This window comes from Argentina silus, assembly GCF_951799395.1.
Source record: "Argentina silus genome assembly, chromosome: 17".
Lineage (NCBI taxonomy): Eukaryota > Metazoa > Chordata > Actinopteri > Argentiniformes > Argentinidae > Argentina > Argentina silus.
Genome location: NC_139671.1, coordinates 3269141 through 3287708, shown reverse-complemented (window position 1 = coordinate 3287708; position 18568 = coordinate 3269141). Strand labels below are relative to the sequence as shown.

Here is an 18568-nt window from a genome sequence, read left to right as displayed (position 1 = left end):
ATCCATCCTCGCTATTTTGCCTCCACCTTTCAAAACACTACATAAACAGTGCTTTAATCTCCAGGCGCTGGACGGTACAGTCCTATATTCAACAGGTGTGACCACATTTCCTTTCCTTATCTGCCCGAGCCGGGCAGCAACCAGGGCTGCTCCCGCCTAGTTATTAACTACCCCTCTGCCAACGAAGGCCGCAGGAGGAAAGCCTATCCTTAAAAAGTAATGAATACCTGTTTATAGTTCATTATTTAGAGCAACACAGTGGAGGAGACTGACAAGACAGTGAGGAAACCTCGTTGGGTAGGCGAAACAACGTTTAGGCTCCCTTGAGGTGAAGTGGACAGATTGGTAAAAGTAACAAATACCTCTTTGGAACTTAGGCCTACACAGTAATAGGCCTACCACCAAATAGGCCTACACAGTAATGACTATTGCGAGTTCAGTTCCTTGGAGCTGCTGACTGTTCATTGGCAGATGCAGGTCGAGCAGTGGTCAATTAACCATGGTGCCCACTTGGCAGTTTTATGACTCAGTCGTCTCTGGGAACCTGCTGGTAAACAAACATGATTTGTGTGTGTGTGTGTGTGTGTGTGTGTGTGTGTGTGTGTGTGTGTGTGTGTGTGTGTGTGTGTGTGTGTGTGTGTGCGTGTGAGTAAAAAGTCTTATTGCTCTTCAAGGCAGCTTGAGAGGCCCGTAATGAGACCTCAGCAGAATCTTCAAAGTAATTAGTTTTCGTTTGGCAGGTCCTCCCATCCTTCAGCCACACACCAACAAATACTTACACACACACACACACACACACACACACACACACACATCTCAGCAGAAAGGTTCTTTCCTCTGCCATGTAGAATAATGAATGGGGCAAGTTAGACAGGCGTCAACAGTTGAAATTCACAAGCATTCTTGTGTTACGGCAAGTTGGTTTTAAGAATGATGACTTTTTTAAGAATGACGTTTTTTTTTAATAAAATTGCAAATACACCTGACATTGTTGTTGTTGATGTTGTTGAACACCCTAATATGGTCACATCTCCTTGGCTTTCATCAACAACGACAATAGCAGGTGTATTTGCCACTTTAGAAAAACCTTGTCAACATCCATCATACCAGGCACTAGTCACACTTATTAATGGCCTTGGCTTCAGGTGTCACCCAGTAATACTGATATTTGGCAGCCTTGGGACATGTGCATAGTACGCAACTTACAAGATATTGCTCTGTGTCAGCTGTTGTGGGAAGCTTTGCTGTGGTAGACGGTGCTACCTGTATCCATGACATTCTGTATGACCCTTGTTATATTTTGTGTTCTATTGATGTAATGCTCTGAAGCCAAATAAAGTATTTCGTGTTTGTGTATTTTTGTGTGTGCGCTCACTTCGTGCGTACATCTCTGTAGAGTGGGAAGATCGAGAGCTGCCTTTGCTGGAGAAACAAGCTTAGCTCTAAGGCTTTGTTGAGCTCCAAAGCTGTTCTCTATTCCAGGGGCTATATGGCTTCTTCTGTATGCACTACAGCCACTCAGCTGTGACAACAAGCTAGGCTCAGTTGTGAAAACTAAAGCCCTAGTCTGAGTCTGTCCATGGTCCTGACTCGTCGGGTTTTAAAATGATAAACCCACACATTCCAGGTGAATTCTAAGTGTTTTCTGAAGGATGGGAGGACTGTGTTACACAGGAAGTACATCGGTTGAGAAATCCCCAGCTTCTACAGCTGCAAGCGCTTGAAATGGGGTTTCTCATTGGGGTGATTCATTTATCTGGCTATTAGCTGCCCTCTTTCTCTATCTTCCTCCAAGTACACCACAGAGCACACATCCTCAGTGGAAGGAAACCACAGGATGGAAAGCCTTTTGTTCTCCTTTTAATTACGCTTAGCTGAATGTTCCCTTCAAAGTCAGCCGTGGTTCGCACTACAAGTTATGAGCAGCAAGGTGTGGTTGCTGTTGAGTACAGGGTGTTCCTGGCATGGTGCACACTGCTATGGTGACATCGTTATCTGTCACTGCACACTAATGCACACTAAACAACTTCTGTATCGAATCTCCATTAGAAATGGTTGATCTACTGACCTTGGTGCATGCAAATCATTTGGATGGGTTTGATGGGCCAATGAGACACCTAACAAAAACATGTACCAATGACAAAAAAAGCTCTGGCTGGTTGGTAGATCTATTGTGTTGGTTTAGGACATCTACACCATACCCTGAAGAAGGCAGCTTGCTGCTGAAATGTTGGTTAAATAAACAGTTAGCATCGGAGCAAGAGTGTGCGCCTCTCTTTCTTTCTTTTAAGTTTCACCTGCCAGCCTGCACCTCACCCAACTATGGTGTGCGTTTTCTTGAAATGTTTTATGTTTATGACATCTAAGCATCATTCACATTGTGGATTGAATTGTCGTTCACTTCCTAAATGAAGCTCACTTGAAATGGAATTCACAGCAAATTTAAATGTTACATACCCAGTCAGCAGAGAAATGACGGTCCAGATCTGGCCCACGTCTGTTTTCTACCGGCATCCGGATGTGGCTCAGGCCAAAACAACTTTGTTCCCCAGGCCAAAAGTGGGCCAGCTCTGGCTGCCATTCCTGAACCTTATCTTTGCCATGAAAAGGGCCGACCTTGGTCAGCATGTGGATGTAGCCCAGGTCCCTACCACATTCAGACCAAAGATGGCCCACAGCAAGAAATGTATAAGGGCCACATTCCACATGCCAGAGCTGGCCCACAGCAAATTGCCTACTCTCAGCCAGGGCTGGTCCCCCACATTTGGACCAAGTCTAACCCATACAATACTTGCCATTTCCGGTCAACCATATGTGCCACCACAAGACCAGATCTGACCCAGTCTGCTGACTGGGTATACCTGGGTATACATGTTCATGTACTATACTGTATGGTTTCTGTCCTCCTAGTCTAAGTAGCCTTATGTCACCTACCTACCTGCCTTCTTTATCTCATGTACTTTATTTTGTGTCACCTACCTACTTTTTCTTTCCTGTGGTTCTGTTTCTCCAGCTCCGGTCAGGACATCCAGAGAGCCAGTGTAATAGTCAATCTGCCAAATCTGGTGCGTCAGAATCCAGCAGAGACTTTCCGGCGGGTAGTGCCAAAAGTCCGGGTGGGCCAAAATTACTTTCTTCAGTCTGAGCTTCATTCATCAATCCCATCATTCGATCCCATCATTCTCATTGATTATGTAACACACTATAGGCTCCAAAGCATGCCATCAAAATGTACTTTGTTAATTTTACCCATAGTGATTTTTTCTAAATGCTGATAAGCGCTGTCTAGCGTTAGTCTTTAAGTTAGCTATCTCTCATCTCTAAGTTAGCTTATTTATTTACACGTTTTGACTTGGAGACCAAATCATGGCCACATGGCAAAATTTGAACAATACTTGATAGACATTTTCTATCAAAATCCTATTATTCATATTCATCATTTGACTCATTGTCAATGATAACTGGCAGATGCCCATCAAAATCACACTCCTTTATTCACTGTGTCATATGATTAAATATCAACATTAACTCATTGGAAATGTCCATCAAACTCTCCAACCCCCCCACCCCCTGACCCTGTTACACAGGAAGTACTACATGTCGCCGGGGCGGAGATGCAGCTAGCAGCGGCGGGCTCCTTCCTGACGGTCCTTCAGGATGACATTGTCCTCATCCAGACGCACACCCACTCTATCCTACAGATTGTTCTCCTCAACCTGGACCACAGAGACGCAGGTCGCTATTGATGCCACAAATTATTTTGTATTGCTTCACTGCCCCATTACTTACGCAGGGTCTTGAAAAACATGCTGTGTGCATTGGATATGGTTCCTGCTTTTGCGGAATTGTTAGCGTGACGATCACAAGATGCTAGCCTTGCTCAGGTTTTAGATGCAGGATCCTGCTGTGCCAGGATTACAGCTTTTCACCAAGCTGCTGAATGTGCTTTGTGCTGACATTTCGCCCTCAGTGGGTGAGTGAAGGTGTGAATGCAGCAATTTGAATTTGTGACACAGTTTTGCTGTTGTGACTTAATGTCACTGCTGGGCAGCAAGTTGGAAGGGCACTATGCTCAAAGGCCTGGCATCATTACAGGGTTTTCACATGTAAAGGCCCTGCATCATTACAGGGTTTTCACATGTAAAGGCCCTGCATCATCACAGGGTTTTCACATGTCAAGGCACCATTGGACTGCATTGGTAGTGTGCAATGTTTAATGCAATGCTAAGTTTTTTCTCTTTTTCTTCAACAGTTGTGAGCAATGCATGGCTTGAAACGTTGCTATCTGCAATCGACGCTTTACCAAAGGAAACCATCAGGCAGGAGGTACATGTAACAGCACGGACCCTTCAGATAGGATTTTCTAGTCAATAAAAAAAACCCGGATGGAGTCACCTGTTTTCCTACCCCCTGGGCATTTTCTGGTTGCGGTGGTGCAGTAGTAAACATCTAACCAACTGACATTGTATACAAGATTGAAAATGAATGTTTTTTTAGATATTATAACGACAACACTAGCTCTGTAACTGTTGGAGCGAAGTTGTTATTTGATGTTGCTCAGTCACATGATGGTTGAAATCAATAGTATTTTAGACTGCACCATATTATTTAACATCATGACGGATGTAAAACGATACAACCAACAGACAACTTCAGACAACTCAACAGACATGTAGTACTTCCTGTGTAACAGGGTCAGTTACAGTGTCAGTTAAACTTAAATTACTTAACTTAAAAACTCTTAAATTCCCTTGGGGTATATGGAGCTCATATATAGGGTTAACTCTATAAAGTTTTGATGGATATGCGGAATCAACTTTTAATGCATGCATCCATTTCTGACTGAATCAGCACCTTGAATGGACAAAGGCAGGGAACTAATCTACTGTATCAAATGTGTAGTATCTTACCTGCATATTGGAGCCCGATGGAATTAGCCTAATCACTATGGCCACTCTGTTTAATTCACATATCACTCTTCCTCGTGTGATCGGACTGGTTCTACCAGGCTATTCAAATTTTGCTTGGCTTCTGAATTAAGTTGTAAAGTGTACAACTGATATACCGTATAATCACTTTAAAAGCATACAGTAGCTATCGAAATTAAGACGGCTCCTAATGTAACAGTGCATTTGGCAAGACCATAAGCTGGCTGTCAATTCTTAGTGAGCTTCAAGTCAGACAAAAATAACTTGAGAACTTGTGTTGGTTAGATAACCAAAGTTGGCAACACAATTTAGCAATTAATGGTGAAGTTCTCCATTGGTTGGACTCTTAACTTGCCAGAAAGTGCCCACAGCTCCACTCTTAACAGCCTGTTCCCATTGGCTAATCATCAGATCATAGGCCCGCTGGTGTCGAAAGCTCAGCTCTCGCAGTCCCTGCAGGCCCGCTTGGCCAGTTGTCGTATCTTGGGGAAGGTGGCCTGCAAGTTTGAGTCTCCCATGTGAGTTTGTGTCCCTCATCGGTCTCATGCTTATTTTTCTCAAAATCAAATGTTCAGGGCTAGCTGTAGAAAATGTAACATGCTGGAATGACAAATCAGCGTGTGTGTGTGGAGAGGAACAGAAGGTATTTCAGGTGATGTTTACACCTACAGTATAAACCACATTATAAAGATAATTGGGCATAGGTTCAATTTCTCACTTGATACAGCCTGTCTGAGCATTAATATTCAATTAGTCAGTCGCTCATAAGATCACATTGTACTGTATGACTTGTTTTTACTTGTTTACCGTAGTTTCTTGCATCGGTGTTGACGTGCTCTGTCAATGTTGAATGCCTCTCTGCAGAGTGAAGAAGGACCTTCTGCCCCTGGTCAGGTCCCTTTGCCAGGATGTGGAGTACGAGGTGCGCTCCTGCATGTGTCGCCAGCTGGAAAACATTGCCAGGGGAATTGGGTAAAAAATAACATTCTATGTATTTGCACTATTACCAACTGCAGATATGATACTTGATATGATATTGAAGGAAACTAACCAGATTCTGGTGGGGTGAGGTCTTTTTCCCATCATACAACTACAAGAGGGCTTATTGTGGGCTTATTGCAGTGCCCCCCACCCACCCCACCACTCAGGGCCTGATAGAACCCCTGGGAAACAGCCGCCTCAGTAAAGGAGAACCATTTGTCAAGTTCTGCCCGGCTTCCCATGCAGCGACAATGCCCCTTTATTTTGCAGTCAGAACATTGGCAGTTGGAGAGGATTGCCTACGTTGTGACGCCAGAGCTGATGGATACACATTGACCAGATGCTCACAGGACCTACAGATTGATGTGGTCTTCAGCCTGCAGCGTTTAGCATGCATCTCATTAGTTTAAAGTGGGCCCCCCCTCGCCTTCTTTAAGGTCACCCTCACTTGTAGACCCCATAAGCTGTAAATGTACAACCACAGCCAGGGCCTGTCTACAGCCAGGGCCTACGATTGATAGCATAGGTCAAAGTCAAGGAAAGACATTGATAAAAAAAATGACTGAGGTAGTCTGTACGTATCGTGTTACGAGGCTGATATGGGACTGATACCTAATCCACCTCCCTCTCGTTAAAGGGCTAATTAGGATTGTTGGTACAATGTTCATATGTCAAGCAAGTTCATATACCACTCAATCTTATCTTATGTAAACACAAGACAAAGTTTGATTGGGAAGTTAACTATCCCTTTGGTACGCAGTGTGTATTAATTGAATTCCCTCTTCCTCTCTTGTGTTCCAGGTTGGACCACACCAAGGCAGCGGTGCTACCCGAGCTGGTCGAGCTGGCGAGGGACGAGGGAAGTACGGTGCGACTGGCCGCCTTCGACACAATTATCAACCTGCTGGAGATATTCGACAGTGGTGAGAAACCTCATACGATCGTACCACCTCATCTAACAAACCTCATACGATCGTACCACCTCATCTAACAAACCTCATACGATCGTACCACCTCATCTAACAAACCTCATACGATCGTACCACCTCATCTAACAAAGGTGGAAGAGCGGAGTGATCGGGCAGGGGTTTGGGGGCTGACCATTGCTTGCAAGTAGGGAGGGGCTGTTCCCTTTGTCGCCCGGTAGGCGAGCACCAGGGTCTTGAATCTGATGCGGGCTGCTACCGGGAGCCAGTGAAGGGTGCGGAGAATTTAGGGAGATTGAACACCAGATGGGCGGCAGCGTTCTGGGTGAGCTGCAGAGGCCTGATGGTGGAGGCAGGGAGACCGGCCAAGAGTGCGTTACAGTTGTCAAGGCGAGAGATCACAAGTGTTTGGACCAAAAGTTGTGCTGCTTCTCTGGTGAGGAATAAAAGTGTCCTCCTGATGTTATAGAGGAAGAATCTACAGGAGCGTGCTGTCGCTGTGATGTTACCCATACAATCTCAAAATCTCAATCACCCATGTACAAACCCCATGTAGTCTCCCTAGCTCACACGAGTAGCCTAGATATTAAGTTAGTATTTGGTTCAGTGTGGTTATATCCCCACGTAGCCTACTGCTGGCTCTGTAACTTCATTCACCCACTTACTTCTGTCTCTGTGGCAGCCCACACTGTACGGCCTACATAGTTGTCTGTGTGGCCGTGTTGCTCTCACACTCTACCCACACTGCTGTCGTATTACTACATTGCGCCCACCAGCAACCCACACTCCTCCCTTTGTGGTTAAGCTTGTTCACTGGCAATTCACCGCTCATTGATGTTCCAAGGGAAGGTGGACACCCACACAACCCATGTTCGCGTTGCTATAAAAGTCTTAAACAACAAATTGGTTTGACTCAGAAGAGTACGTTAAACATCTCAGCTGTGAGCACATTGATTGTAATAGTTCTACTGGTTGTGGTGTAGTCGGAAGGAGGTGCCTTCACTTTTATATTATTCGTTTGATTATTATTATATGGTTATATATATACTAGTATATATATATATATATATATATATATATACTTACCTATGTCATTATTGGGACATTTTTTTCTTCTTTTGACTCTATACTCCAAAAGTTTTCTACTATCATCTTAAAGTATAGATTTTATTTGAGCTTATTTGTATTGGTTTCACCATTTAGAAACAACACTTTTCATACATAATCCTCCATAATGTCCCGTAATGTCCTGTCCTGTTTGTGAATACTGCTTTTGAGTTTGTGCAAGTTCTAGTTAAAGAAAGGTCTTCGTTTTTGGTCGTCCATCTCCATGCCTGCAATGTGAGGGGGCATTGGCCAGCCTTCTCACATGTAGCAATTTGATTAATCATAGTGAGGTGCAGATTTAATCTATGGAATGAATTCAACATAAGCCAAGTACAGTGTACAAAACATGAAGGGATACATTTGTATTAATTGAATAGGCAGACAATTCTGTTAAACAGTGATACTCAATCCTGGTCCTGGAAAGCTACAAAGGGTCCAGGTTGTTGTCCCGGCCTAGTGCCATCACGCCTAATTGAACTAATCAACTGATTTACAAAACCTTGATTAGCTGAATAAGATGTGTCAGTGCTAAGCTGGGACAAAAGCCAGGAACAGGAGTGAGGATCCCTGCTGTAAAGGTATTGATAACATCCCTTCAGATTCTGAATAATACTCAATGCACTTTATTACATCCAAGTCTGTACGTTGTCGTAGAGAAACTCTAACTCGGGTAATAATTCTTGTTTATAGCACTCTTCCAAGACACTCTGTGCCCACAGAGTTCCTTTGATATGCAAATACTACACTTGTCATGATGGTTGGCACACTTGCTGTGACTTAGCTGTCAGTGGTAATGGCCACAGTTGGGTATCTCTTAATGAGGTCTTTGCATGTGTGCCAGGCAGTCAATGGCTAAAATGGGCTAAAAGTCATTCCGAAAATTGAGCTTCCATCCCTGCTCCCTAGAGGAGTGACCATTGCAGATCTTAAGGGACTGGATACAGCAGATGTATGCACTCTGTCGATGGACCCACCTTCACATTATTGCTTTCACCTGTGGGCCCACACTCTTTTCAGATCTCTAAGAGCAAGCAGTCAAGGGCAGAATCAAGCAGTGTATACGGGACAATAAATGATGTTGCTGTCTAAGAGATGCCTGTTTCATTGGATGCAGACTTTGTCAAAACTGTCTCACCTCTCCTCTCACTTTCAGATGACAGGACACGTGTTATATTTCCGCTAGTCAAGACGTTCTGTGAAAAGTGCTTCAAAGCTGACGAGGCGGTTCTGGCGTCTCTGTCTTTCCAGTACGGGAAGCTCTGTCATGGACTCTCAGGTTGATTTTCAACTGTTACTTCATTGTTGCACCTAAAAGTAAGAGATACTGTTGTTTCTGAGGAGAAGAACTCTCCCACTCACCCAATTTACAAAATCAACTTAGTGTTATAGAACTGACTGATATTGATAACAGATGGAATTGCTTTACTTTACAGTAAGAACCCCAAAATTGCCTGGTGACCCAACCTGAATTTGATGATTCACTCCATATTATCCTACCTGGATCCACCATCTTGGAGGTCTATTGTGACTGTCACACTTGAGGGGCGTTGGATTGTCTCTATCCAATTAGAGTATCAAAGCCTTTGGCGTAATCTGAAGCGCCGCAACACACACTTGGGACAACCGTTCTGAAAGGACGCCGATTGGCACAAATTGGCATTTCCATTCTGAGAGGCCTCAGGGATGAAAGCCAATCCAGACTTTAATCCGCTGAGAATAACAGAGCCCAGTATCCAAATGATTACGTCCTGGGGGATCGTTTCTGCAGACCAAAGAATGCTATAGCTGGAAGGAGGCTGCGGGGCGGTGGAGGCAGAAACCACCCGACTTGTAACCCGAATGTTGCTGATTCGAATCACGTTGGGGACACTATTTTTTTATGCCTTCCCCTGACAACTAACCCTAACCCTAACCTTAACCAGTCAAAGTCAATGCCTAAACTTAACCAGTCAAAGTTAATGCATAAACTTAACCAGTTGAAGTTAATGCATAAACTTAACCAGTCAAAGTTAATGCCTAATACTGCCACCCGAAACACAACATGACGTACCTTACATCAAAACAGGTGGTCAAACGCTGGTATTAGAATCCCCCAGAAAGTATTTCCTGATCTGCAGAAACAATACCCCAGAACATAATAATTTGGAGACTGTGTTTAAATAACAATAGTGGGCGGAGCGATTCAAGGATGGGTCGCCAGGCAAACCCCAAAGTGCTTTACTAAAAGAAAGCAGAAAGACACTAACAGGTTAAAAGGCTAGGCAAATAGACAACTAGTTTGACACCTAACTGAAAACGATACAGATTCCAATTTGGTTTCTCTGCAGCATCTTTCACAGAGGAGCAGCACCTGTGGTTCCTGGAGTTCTACAAGAAGCTGTGTGTGCTGGGTCTGCAGCACGAGAACGGCCACTCGGAGAGCCAGGCCTACCCACTGGAGCTTGAGAGCAAGTACGCGCTGGTGCGACGCAACTGCGCCTACAACTTCCCTGTGAGTGACAGGACCCAGCGAGCCTGCACACAAACACACAAAGGGATATGCACTGTGACAAACATACACACAGATATACACCGAATAAGGTTATCCCATGAATTCAGATCTTAGAAATGTCCAGCTCTTTGTTCATGGCCCTTGGAGCTGAATGTGCTCAACTGCACCATTTGTTGAAAAGGCGATAATATTATGTACATTATACATGTCTGCTCCTGAGTCCATGTCCTTTCTGGAGACCTAGGGCCATTGTTCCTAACATTAATGAGCATTACCTTCAGAATCCACCTACCTCAAGGTACCACTATTTTTCATGTACATAAAAGACATTTCAATGCACATAAACACATACAACTAAACACACACACACACACACACACTTACTCAAACTATCCCCAGTGAGGCCAGAGGAAAGGCATAATGCATTGATTCATAGTTGGCCCGAAACAGAGAACATTCTATTCAAGCCTATTTTCGTCCTTCTTGTTTTGTGAATTCATGTTGTTATCTGTTGCCCCAGATGAACTGGCCTGCAAAAATAGCCAGATTTTTGCACCTTTAACTTCAGAGAGTTTTTTAAGTTAATTAGACAACACAAACCGCTCCTCCCCCACCCCTTCTCTCTTGAATGGTCTGGATATAAAGTCTGGCAGCGCGGTGAGGAAATCAAACCTGTAACTGCTCCGTCTGCCTGCCTCCTCTGTCTGAAGTGCTCCCGGGCTGTTTTCTCTCAGTTATAAATAGCGTCAAGCCTCTTAGCATATGTCTGTACGAGAACAAGAGTCCTGGGAACGCTGTGAGAGGACGGGGAACATAAAGAAGAGTATTCAATAAACCACTCACTGATTCCTCTCTGCAGTGAGTTACTATATTGGGTTGAAAATGTTAGCGAAGCTCAGGAAGCTTGTAGCCTACATTTTAACGTTGGGGGAATAGTGTTGTAAACAGCCAGCTATTGCCTGCCTCCTTTGAAGTTAGAGCTGAGGTTGGGATTTTTGGCCAACGGCTTTGCAACTCACCTCACATGCCCTCTCAGAGTGTGTGTGTGTGTGTATGTGTGTGTTTGTGTGCATGTGCATACGTGTGTGAGAGAGTGCTTACTTTATGTGCGTGTGCGTGTGCGTGTGCGTGTGTGTGTGTGTGTGTGTGTGTGTGTGTGTGTGTGTGTGTGAAATAGAGAGTGTGTTGTGTGTGTGTACATGTGTATTCTTAGCCCAGGAGATCTGTTCCCTGACCTGTGTAGTGGTGTCTCCATCGCCCTTTGTCAGCACTTGGGAGTAAAAAGGTTGTCCAGTGGTCATGGAGCCTTTTGTAAAGACACACATTCACACACACACACACACACACACACACACACACACACACAAATACAAAACACAGTCCACGTAATGGGGTTAAGAAGATAGGCGGCAGTCAGTACCTCTGTAACAATGGCCTTGCTGAAACTCCCAAGAGTCCATGTCCACAGGTCTGTTGTTCCTCCAGACAGAGTCTCTTCCCCCTGGACAAGCTAGGTGTGCTTCTCTCTCAGACAGGGTCCCTTCCCCTGGACAGGCTAGGTGTGCTTCTCTCTCAGACAGGGTCCCTTCCCCTGGACCGGCTAGGTGTGCAGGGTCTCTTCCCGTAGGTGATGCGCTAAATTCTCAAGGCTATGGCAAGTTTAAGTCTTGCAACACGATTGCCTCATTCCTGACTGTTTACTGGTATACGGCGCCCTGCATAAGTAATAGGACAGTGAAGCATTTATTCTTCTTTTGGCTCTATACTACAAACATTTGGAAATCAAACAATTACTATGGGGTATTTTTGTTCAGGGTATTTTTGTACTCTTGCATGTTGGTTTCACCATTCAGAAATTACAACACTTTTTATACATTGTCCCCCTTTTTTAGGGCACCAAAAGTAATAGGACATATTAATATGATGTCCAAATCAAGGACTCGTGTTTAGTATTTGGTCGATAATTCTTTGCATGCAATAACTGCCTGAAGTCTGCGACCCATTGACTCCACCAGACGTTCAGTTAGATTTAAATCTGAAGATTGACTTGGCCAGTCAAGAACTTTCCACTTTCTGGCCCTGATAAACTCTGTAGTTGCCATACGAGTATGTTTGGGGTCATTGTCTTACTGTATGATGAAGATGAAGCCGTATCCAATAAATTTGGAGGGATGTGTTTGTACTCGAGTAGACAAGATGTTTCTGTACACTTCAGAATACATTCTGCTGCTGCTGTCAGCAGTAGCATCATCAATTAAGACACGTTAGCCAGTTCTAGTGGCAGCTATACATGCGTTGGGCTTATACAGGAGTTCGGCTGTTCGGGCTGTTCTCTGAAGATATTAATTCCAAAATTACACGAACTATTATCCTTGCATCAATTCAACTAATTAAGGGATTTGTTGATGACATTTTTGCATTTTAGCTCATTTTAAGAGTGTCATAGCAAAGGGTCATGGAATTTTAATACACTTATGGAAATTTCTAAAAACCTGAAAACAAAATTTGGTGAAAAAGTGAAGGGGTCTGAAATACAATTTCTGAAGGCACTGTATACATGCAAAAGAAACACAAAACATGCCATCGCTTCCTCCCCAGGCCATGGTTCTGTTCGCTGACCCCAACCATTTCCTGACGGAGCTGTACCCCACCTTCTCCAGCCTGTGTCAGGACCCTGAGATCACGGTGAGACGCACTGTGGCCGAAGGCTTCCACGAGGTGAGATGGCATCTCTCTCGCACACTATACTGCGTGAAAATGGGTTTGACCTCGAGTCTTGTCATGTGGGATGTATTACCTTTGTCTCTTCTCCTCCCTTCTCTCCCTCTAAGAAATGTGTGTATTTATGCCCCAAGTCATTTGTTTTGCAGATGAATCTCAGTTGGTATATATACTGCAGTGCCATATGGTGTGGATATCAAGAAACATGGACTACTACTTGAACTACTACTTCCTTTCTTCCCTACTACTCTATTTCAGGTTGTCAAGCTGTTGGGCCCCAATGTCCACTTCATTCACAAGGAACTGGTCACTGTACTGCAGGATGATTCACTAGAGGTGAGATGCTACAGACTGAAATAAGAACAATGACATACAAGGTGTTCATTGTAATGAAGGCCTGAAATAAACATTCATAAAATTTGACAGTTACAGTAGCACCATAAAAAAAGGGGAAAAAAAGATGGCCATTGAGACCATTTTCTCAGAAGATCTGCCCCCATTGAGATGCAGCTGTTCGAGTGACTCTGTAGTGGAGGCATGGCTGCTCCCTGAGAGTCTTGCCCGTCCTGAGATCATCTGGGCTCCTGTGGGGTGACATCAGCAAAGCCCCTCTGTTGAGGAGAATCAGTATGATTAATGATTCAGAGGGGAACACTTTAATACAATGAGAGATTGTGTGTGCGTGCGTGCGTGCGTGCGTGCGTGCGTGCGTGCGTGCGTGCGTGCGTGCGTCACGAAAATAAACATGAGAGAAGCAAGCCCACTAATTATAAAACACTGATAATCCCAGTGGTGATGACAATGTTGTTGTTTTTGGAGAAGGTACCACTGATACAAGGTCTGATGTTATGTTATCCCTGTTTGGCTTTATATTGGCACACATGCTTTTAAAAAGCAGGGTTTTTTTTCTGTGCAGGTATTAGATGCACTGCTGAATCATCTTCAAGAAACCCTAGAGCTTGCTACATCAAGAGGAGAGGGACCAGGACCTGAAAGCAAGGTAGCCCTGTGCTCTAGTAGTAGACTACAGTCTCTCAACCAGTGTCCCTGGGATGTTACAATCGCTAGAAGTCAGTTCTCAACTGCTAGTTTTGATGTAAGCAACCTTACAAGAAGGCAGGCCCTGGGACAAGAAAAGGTTGAGAAACACTGGATAGTCGTCTTCACTCATTGGCTAGTCTGTCCGTCCGTCCGTTCGCCCCCCCCCCGCCCCCCCCCGCAGCATTGTCTCATAGAGTGATTCTTTATGCCTCTTTTTCTGCAATTGTTTCTTCAATCTCCCTCTATCTCACATTTTTTGTGATGTCCAGTCTTAATTTCTCTTCCAGCTCCTGTCTTTCATGCCATCTCTGGTGATCTCTGGCGATCTCAGTCTCGCTCTCCATCTTTTTTTGTTCATGCAATCTCTGACCGTGCCCCCCTCCTTTTCTCTCTCTCCCTGCTCTCCGTCTTCTCTGTCTACTCTTCCTCCATCCTTTCTCTCTCTACATCTTTTTTGATGTTTATGACGCCTCCACCAATGTCTCCTCCTCAATCTGTACTTATTTATATTTTTTGGTTATGCTTCCCTCCGTCCCGTCCCCCGTCCCCCCCAATTCGTTGGTATGTGGTGATTTCAGCAGGTGAATGTTCAGGACCTGGTCCCCGCCCTGGCGACGGCGGAGCAGAAGGCGGCGTCCTCACTGCGCTGGCGGGTCCACGAGAAGCTCCTGCAGCGCTACTCCTGCCTGCCGCGCGTCATCTCCGGCGACCTCATCTATTTCCGCTTTCTGCAGAGGATGTTCGCCATCGTCACCACCAACGTGAGAGAAAAAATGTCTTTAAATAACTGAGGGCCATCATAGATCATTGACTGCACACCTCAGTGTGTTATGATTGAAACCCTGAAGAAGGCAGCTTGCTGCTGAAACGTTGGTCCAATAAATAGTTAGCATCGGCGCAAGAGTGTGCAACTTTCCTGTTTCACCCTCCAGTCTGCACCTCACTAACTATGGTGTGCTTTTTCTTGTTCAAGAATGTTCTCCCAGTCCAGAGAGAGGCAGCCAGAACACTGTGCATGTTCCTGCGCTACAACCGCAAGCAGGAGCAGAGGCAGGAGATCATCTGCAAAGTACTGCAAGGTAAGAGAGGCCCCTCTCTCTCTTTCTCTCTCTCTCTCTGACGCATTCCCTACTATACACACACGGAAACTAAAGGTTACAAATGTAACCCAGGTTCTCTGAAGGAGATGAGGGAGACCCCTCACTATGGGACATGCACTCTTTTGTACCTTTCACTGAAGACATTCACTGAAGACATTTCGCTGGACGTTAGCTTGCACGGCTGACAGTGAGGCGCCAGTGTCTAGTGTAGCAGTCATGGCCTGGTTTAGCAGCTTCACCTTAACCAGAAAAGGAGTGTTCCAGAACGCATTTGAATGGGTATCCTCAATATGCCCCAACTCAAGAGAATCTTGGTCAAGCCGAATGGTGGGGTGAGGCGGGTCTAATAGTTGGAGGGAGGGGAGGGGTGCTCTGTGATTCGCCCTCCCTCCTCTGAAGTTTCCCTGACCCTGAGGTCTGCTGTGCCAACTACCGGAGGGCATTTGTCGGGGAGTGTTGGCATCCTCTGCTCCCGCAGGCGACGGCGAACTGCCTGTTCTGCGAGCAGCAATGTTCCTGCTTGAACTCAGACTGCTCCTGGACATGGTAGTACACACAACGTGACGATGTATACACCTGAACCTAGAGCGGAACATCATTAATCTGATAACAATAAAATTGCTATTGTCTGATTGCCACCCAGAGTCATAACACCTATCACAGTTTGCATGGTTGGCCTGGCTACTGTATGTATCATCATCATCATCATCATCCCCCCTTTCATTCCAGAACTGGCTCAGGGCAGAAGTTACTGGAACAGGTTACGCTACCTGGACCTGTGTGAGATCGCCATCGAGCTCTTCTCAAAATCCTACTTCTGTAAACACTTCCTCATCCAGGCTCTGGAGCTTGTCAACGACCCTGTGGCCAACGTCAGGTATACTTTCTCTTACATCTTTGTGGACTGTTAAGCCCAGAATATAAACAGCAGCCGAGTTGTGGCAAAACTGGCCAGTATTAGAGTGTTTGGTTAAAACGCAGCGAGACAGTTCAGATGACAATGGTAAGCAAATGATGCACACAATTATTTTTTTTTAGAAACTCTATGGTTGATAATATAGATATAGTATTTCGTTATAGGTTGTACATTAATATATCACCGTACAATTCTCGCTAAATGAACTAACTTTCTGAAGCCCACCTTACTTGTGCTGTTCCACACCCATTCACAAGTGAGTACTATTAGTTAGAGTTATTACACGCTGAAACGACGCCATCTTGTCTAAACTAAGATTTGACTTCAAACAGGACATTCACAAACTAGGTAATTCTGATAAAAAAAATAAAAAGGAAAACAAATCCTTATTGGACCCAACTGTCTGTTGACCAGGTTCAAGCTGTGCTACCTGCTGCCCAGGCTCCGGTCGACCATCAGGCTGCCTGCAGACAAACACCTCCTGCAGCAGCTGGAGTTCTGTGTGCGCAAGCTCCTCTGCAGGGAGAAGGACAAGGACGTGGTGGCCACCGTCCGTAAAGTGAGGGACAGCTTGGCAGACGTGATCACCCCCTTCCTTTTTGATATTATCTCTATACCTCCTCCCTTTCTCTATCTTTTTCCCTTTCTTAAACCCACCCCCTATGTCTCGATGTCTTAGTTTATGCCAGATCTGTCCATCTGTTCTTTTGATACTACTGTACTGTATCGCCATGACTCCCCCTCCCTGCCCTTCTCACTTTCTCTACTTCCCCACCTCTTCTTTCTCCTCCTTTACCCTCGTTCTCCTCCCTCTACTCTGACGCTCTTTCGTACTACAAACATGTTTCTGGTCAAGCTCTTTAGTCGCCTGTCAGTAATAATGCCAGGATACAGAACTTACAAAGACTGTCCTTTATGGCTCTCCGTAACTCATGTTGTGACTGAATCTGTTCATAATGTTCCTTTGTTCCACCACACATTTCTTACTATTATGTTGGATTTTCAGACAGTGCTGGAATTGGACAAAATGGACATCACAGAACCTGTGAGAACCCTTTCTCACTCATTGCTGGTAGAATACCTGTGGAACTGCTATGAAGAAAAACATTACATAAATATGCACTGTGGTTTCTGCTGCCGGGAGGGTAGTGTCTATTTATTCTACCCGAGGGATTATAGCAACGTCAAATCGTTGCAATAAACAGCACCATTTTGGTAGCAGAAACCAGTGTGCAGATTTATTTTATTTTATGAATCATTTATGTTTTTCTACTATTGCTATCTGAAATACAGTGCCTTTTCTAAAGAACTGCTATGCAGTAGCATCTTAAAACTCTTAATCTTAAATTTGTCTAATGTACCTATTTGACCATCTACCAGTGTTGTAGTTGTAGAATATAAACATACCGGTTTCATCAGGGTCAAATAAGATAATTGGTTTTAAGTCATGGAATGGCATGGTTTTTCATACTGGACTCATAAACACTTAAACAAAGGTACTGCAGGAACATTGCTGTGAGATTTGACTGAATACTTCTTTTTTTCCCTTTAGTACCATAAGAGGCACGAGAGGGACCTCCTGGACCAAAAGAAGGAGAAGGAGGAGACTTTGCTACTGGAGATGGTGAGGGATTTTACTCCATCTTATGACTACCACACAAAATATTGCAGTGTGAGTGCTATATTGTACTGTATATGCATAAATAAACGTGTGCTTTTAAGCCTAAAACATAGAGGTCAATGACAAACACTTGTAGACATTCTGTGCCAAGGGCCATGTCCGAAAGTTGATACTGCAACCTTGAGTGTTTAACCCCTAGTCTCTCTTCTCTCCTCCATCACAGGAACAACTGGAGCGGCAGCAGAGTGAAGTCAAGCTTACCAGCGAGAAACACACTGAGAAGAAGCGTACGTAGTTACGTAATATGTGACAATTTCCTCTTCTAAATGCACATGCACACACTGTGCAAAAACAGTACTTTCGCTGGGAGGAAATTAATTTGAAAAACAACATCTCAAGACATGTTTGTGTTCACAGGGAGGGACAGTAAGACGGGACTGTCCGGGACCAAGGGCATGTCTGGGTCAACGTCGGGAGCCACTCTGTCTGCCTCAGCTGGTAAGAGTGGGAAAGGTGAACCAAAAAGCACCTCTTGTATATCGAAACCACTCTACTCTAGTTTAGCTCTGGGGCTTGAAAATGTGATGGTTCTACAGCACAGCACCCATCAAAACAGCTGTAGTATAAGTTAATACTCTAGACTCACTGAATCAAGACAAATGTAAAAAAAACTATAACTTGGTGGAGATAGTGTTCTTATTGATGATGATGACGATGATGATGATGATGATGATGG

At 44.5% G+C, this 18568-nt stretch overlaps 1 protein-coding gene across 1 annotated transcript in view; it reads left to right on the top strand.

Annotated features, from left to right (window-relative positions):
• The window catches only part of ppp4r4 (protein phosphatase 4, regulatory subunit 4), a gene marked incomplete at both ends in the record, with an annotated part of 34093 nt that overhangs the window by 10658 nt on the left and 4867 nt on the right, over window positions 1–18568 (top strand). The window contains 19 exons of the mRNA XM_083688553.1: window positions 3014–3116; window positions 3588–3735; window positions 4253–4326; window positions 5340–5446; window positions 5793–5900; window positions 6711–6832; window positions 9096–9218; window positions 10270–10433; window positions 13032–13151; window positions 13413–13490; window positions 14071–14154; window positions 14774–14956; window positions 15169–15274; window positions 16025–16172; window positions 16626–16770; window positions 17218–17256; window positions 17764–17835; window positions 18056–18119; window positions 18250–18330. Coding sequence (XP_083544679.1) covers window positions 3014–3116; window positions 3588–3735; window positions 4253–4326; window positions 5340–5446; window positions 5793–5900; window positions 6711–6832; window positions 9096–9218; window positions 10270–10433; window positions 13032–13151; window positions 13413–13490; window positions 14071–14154; window positions 14774–14956; window positions 15169–15274; window positions 16025–16172; window positions 16626–16770; window positions 17218–17256; window positions 17764–17835; window positions 18056–18119; window positions 18250–18330 — 2069 coding nt within the window. The remainder of the gene's footprint in view (window positions 1–3013; window positions 3117–3587; window positions 3736–4252; window positions 4327–5339; window positions 5447–5792; window positions 5901–6710; window positions 6833–9095; window positions 9219–10269; window positions 10434–13031; window positions 13152–13412; window positions 13491–14070; window positions 14155–14773; window positions 14957–15168; window positions 15275–16024; window positions 16173–16625; window positions 16771–17217; window positions 17257–17763; window positions 17836–18055; window positions 18120–18249; window positions 18331–18568) is intronic.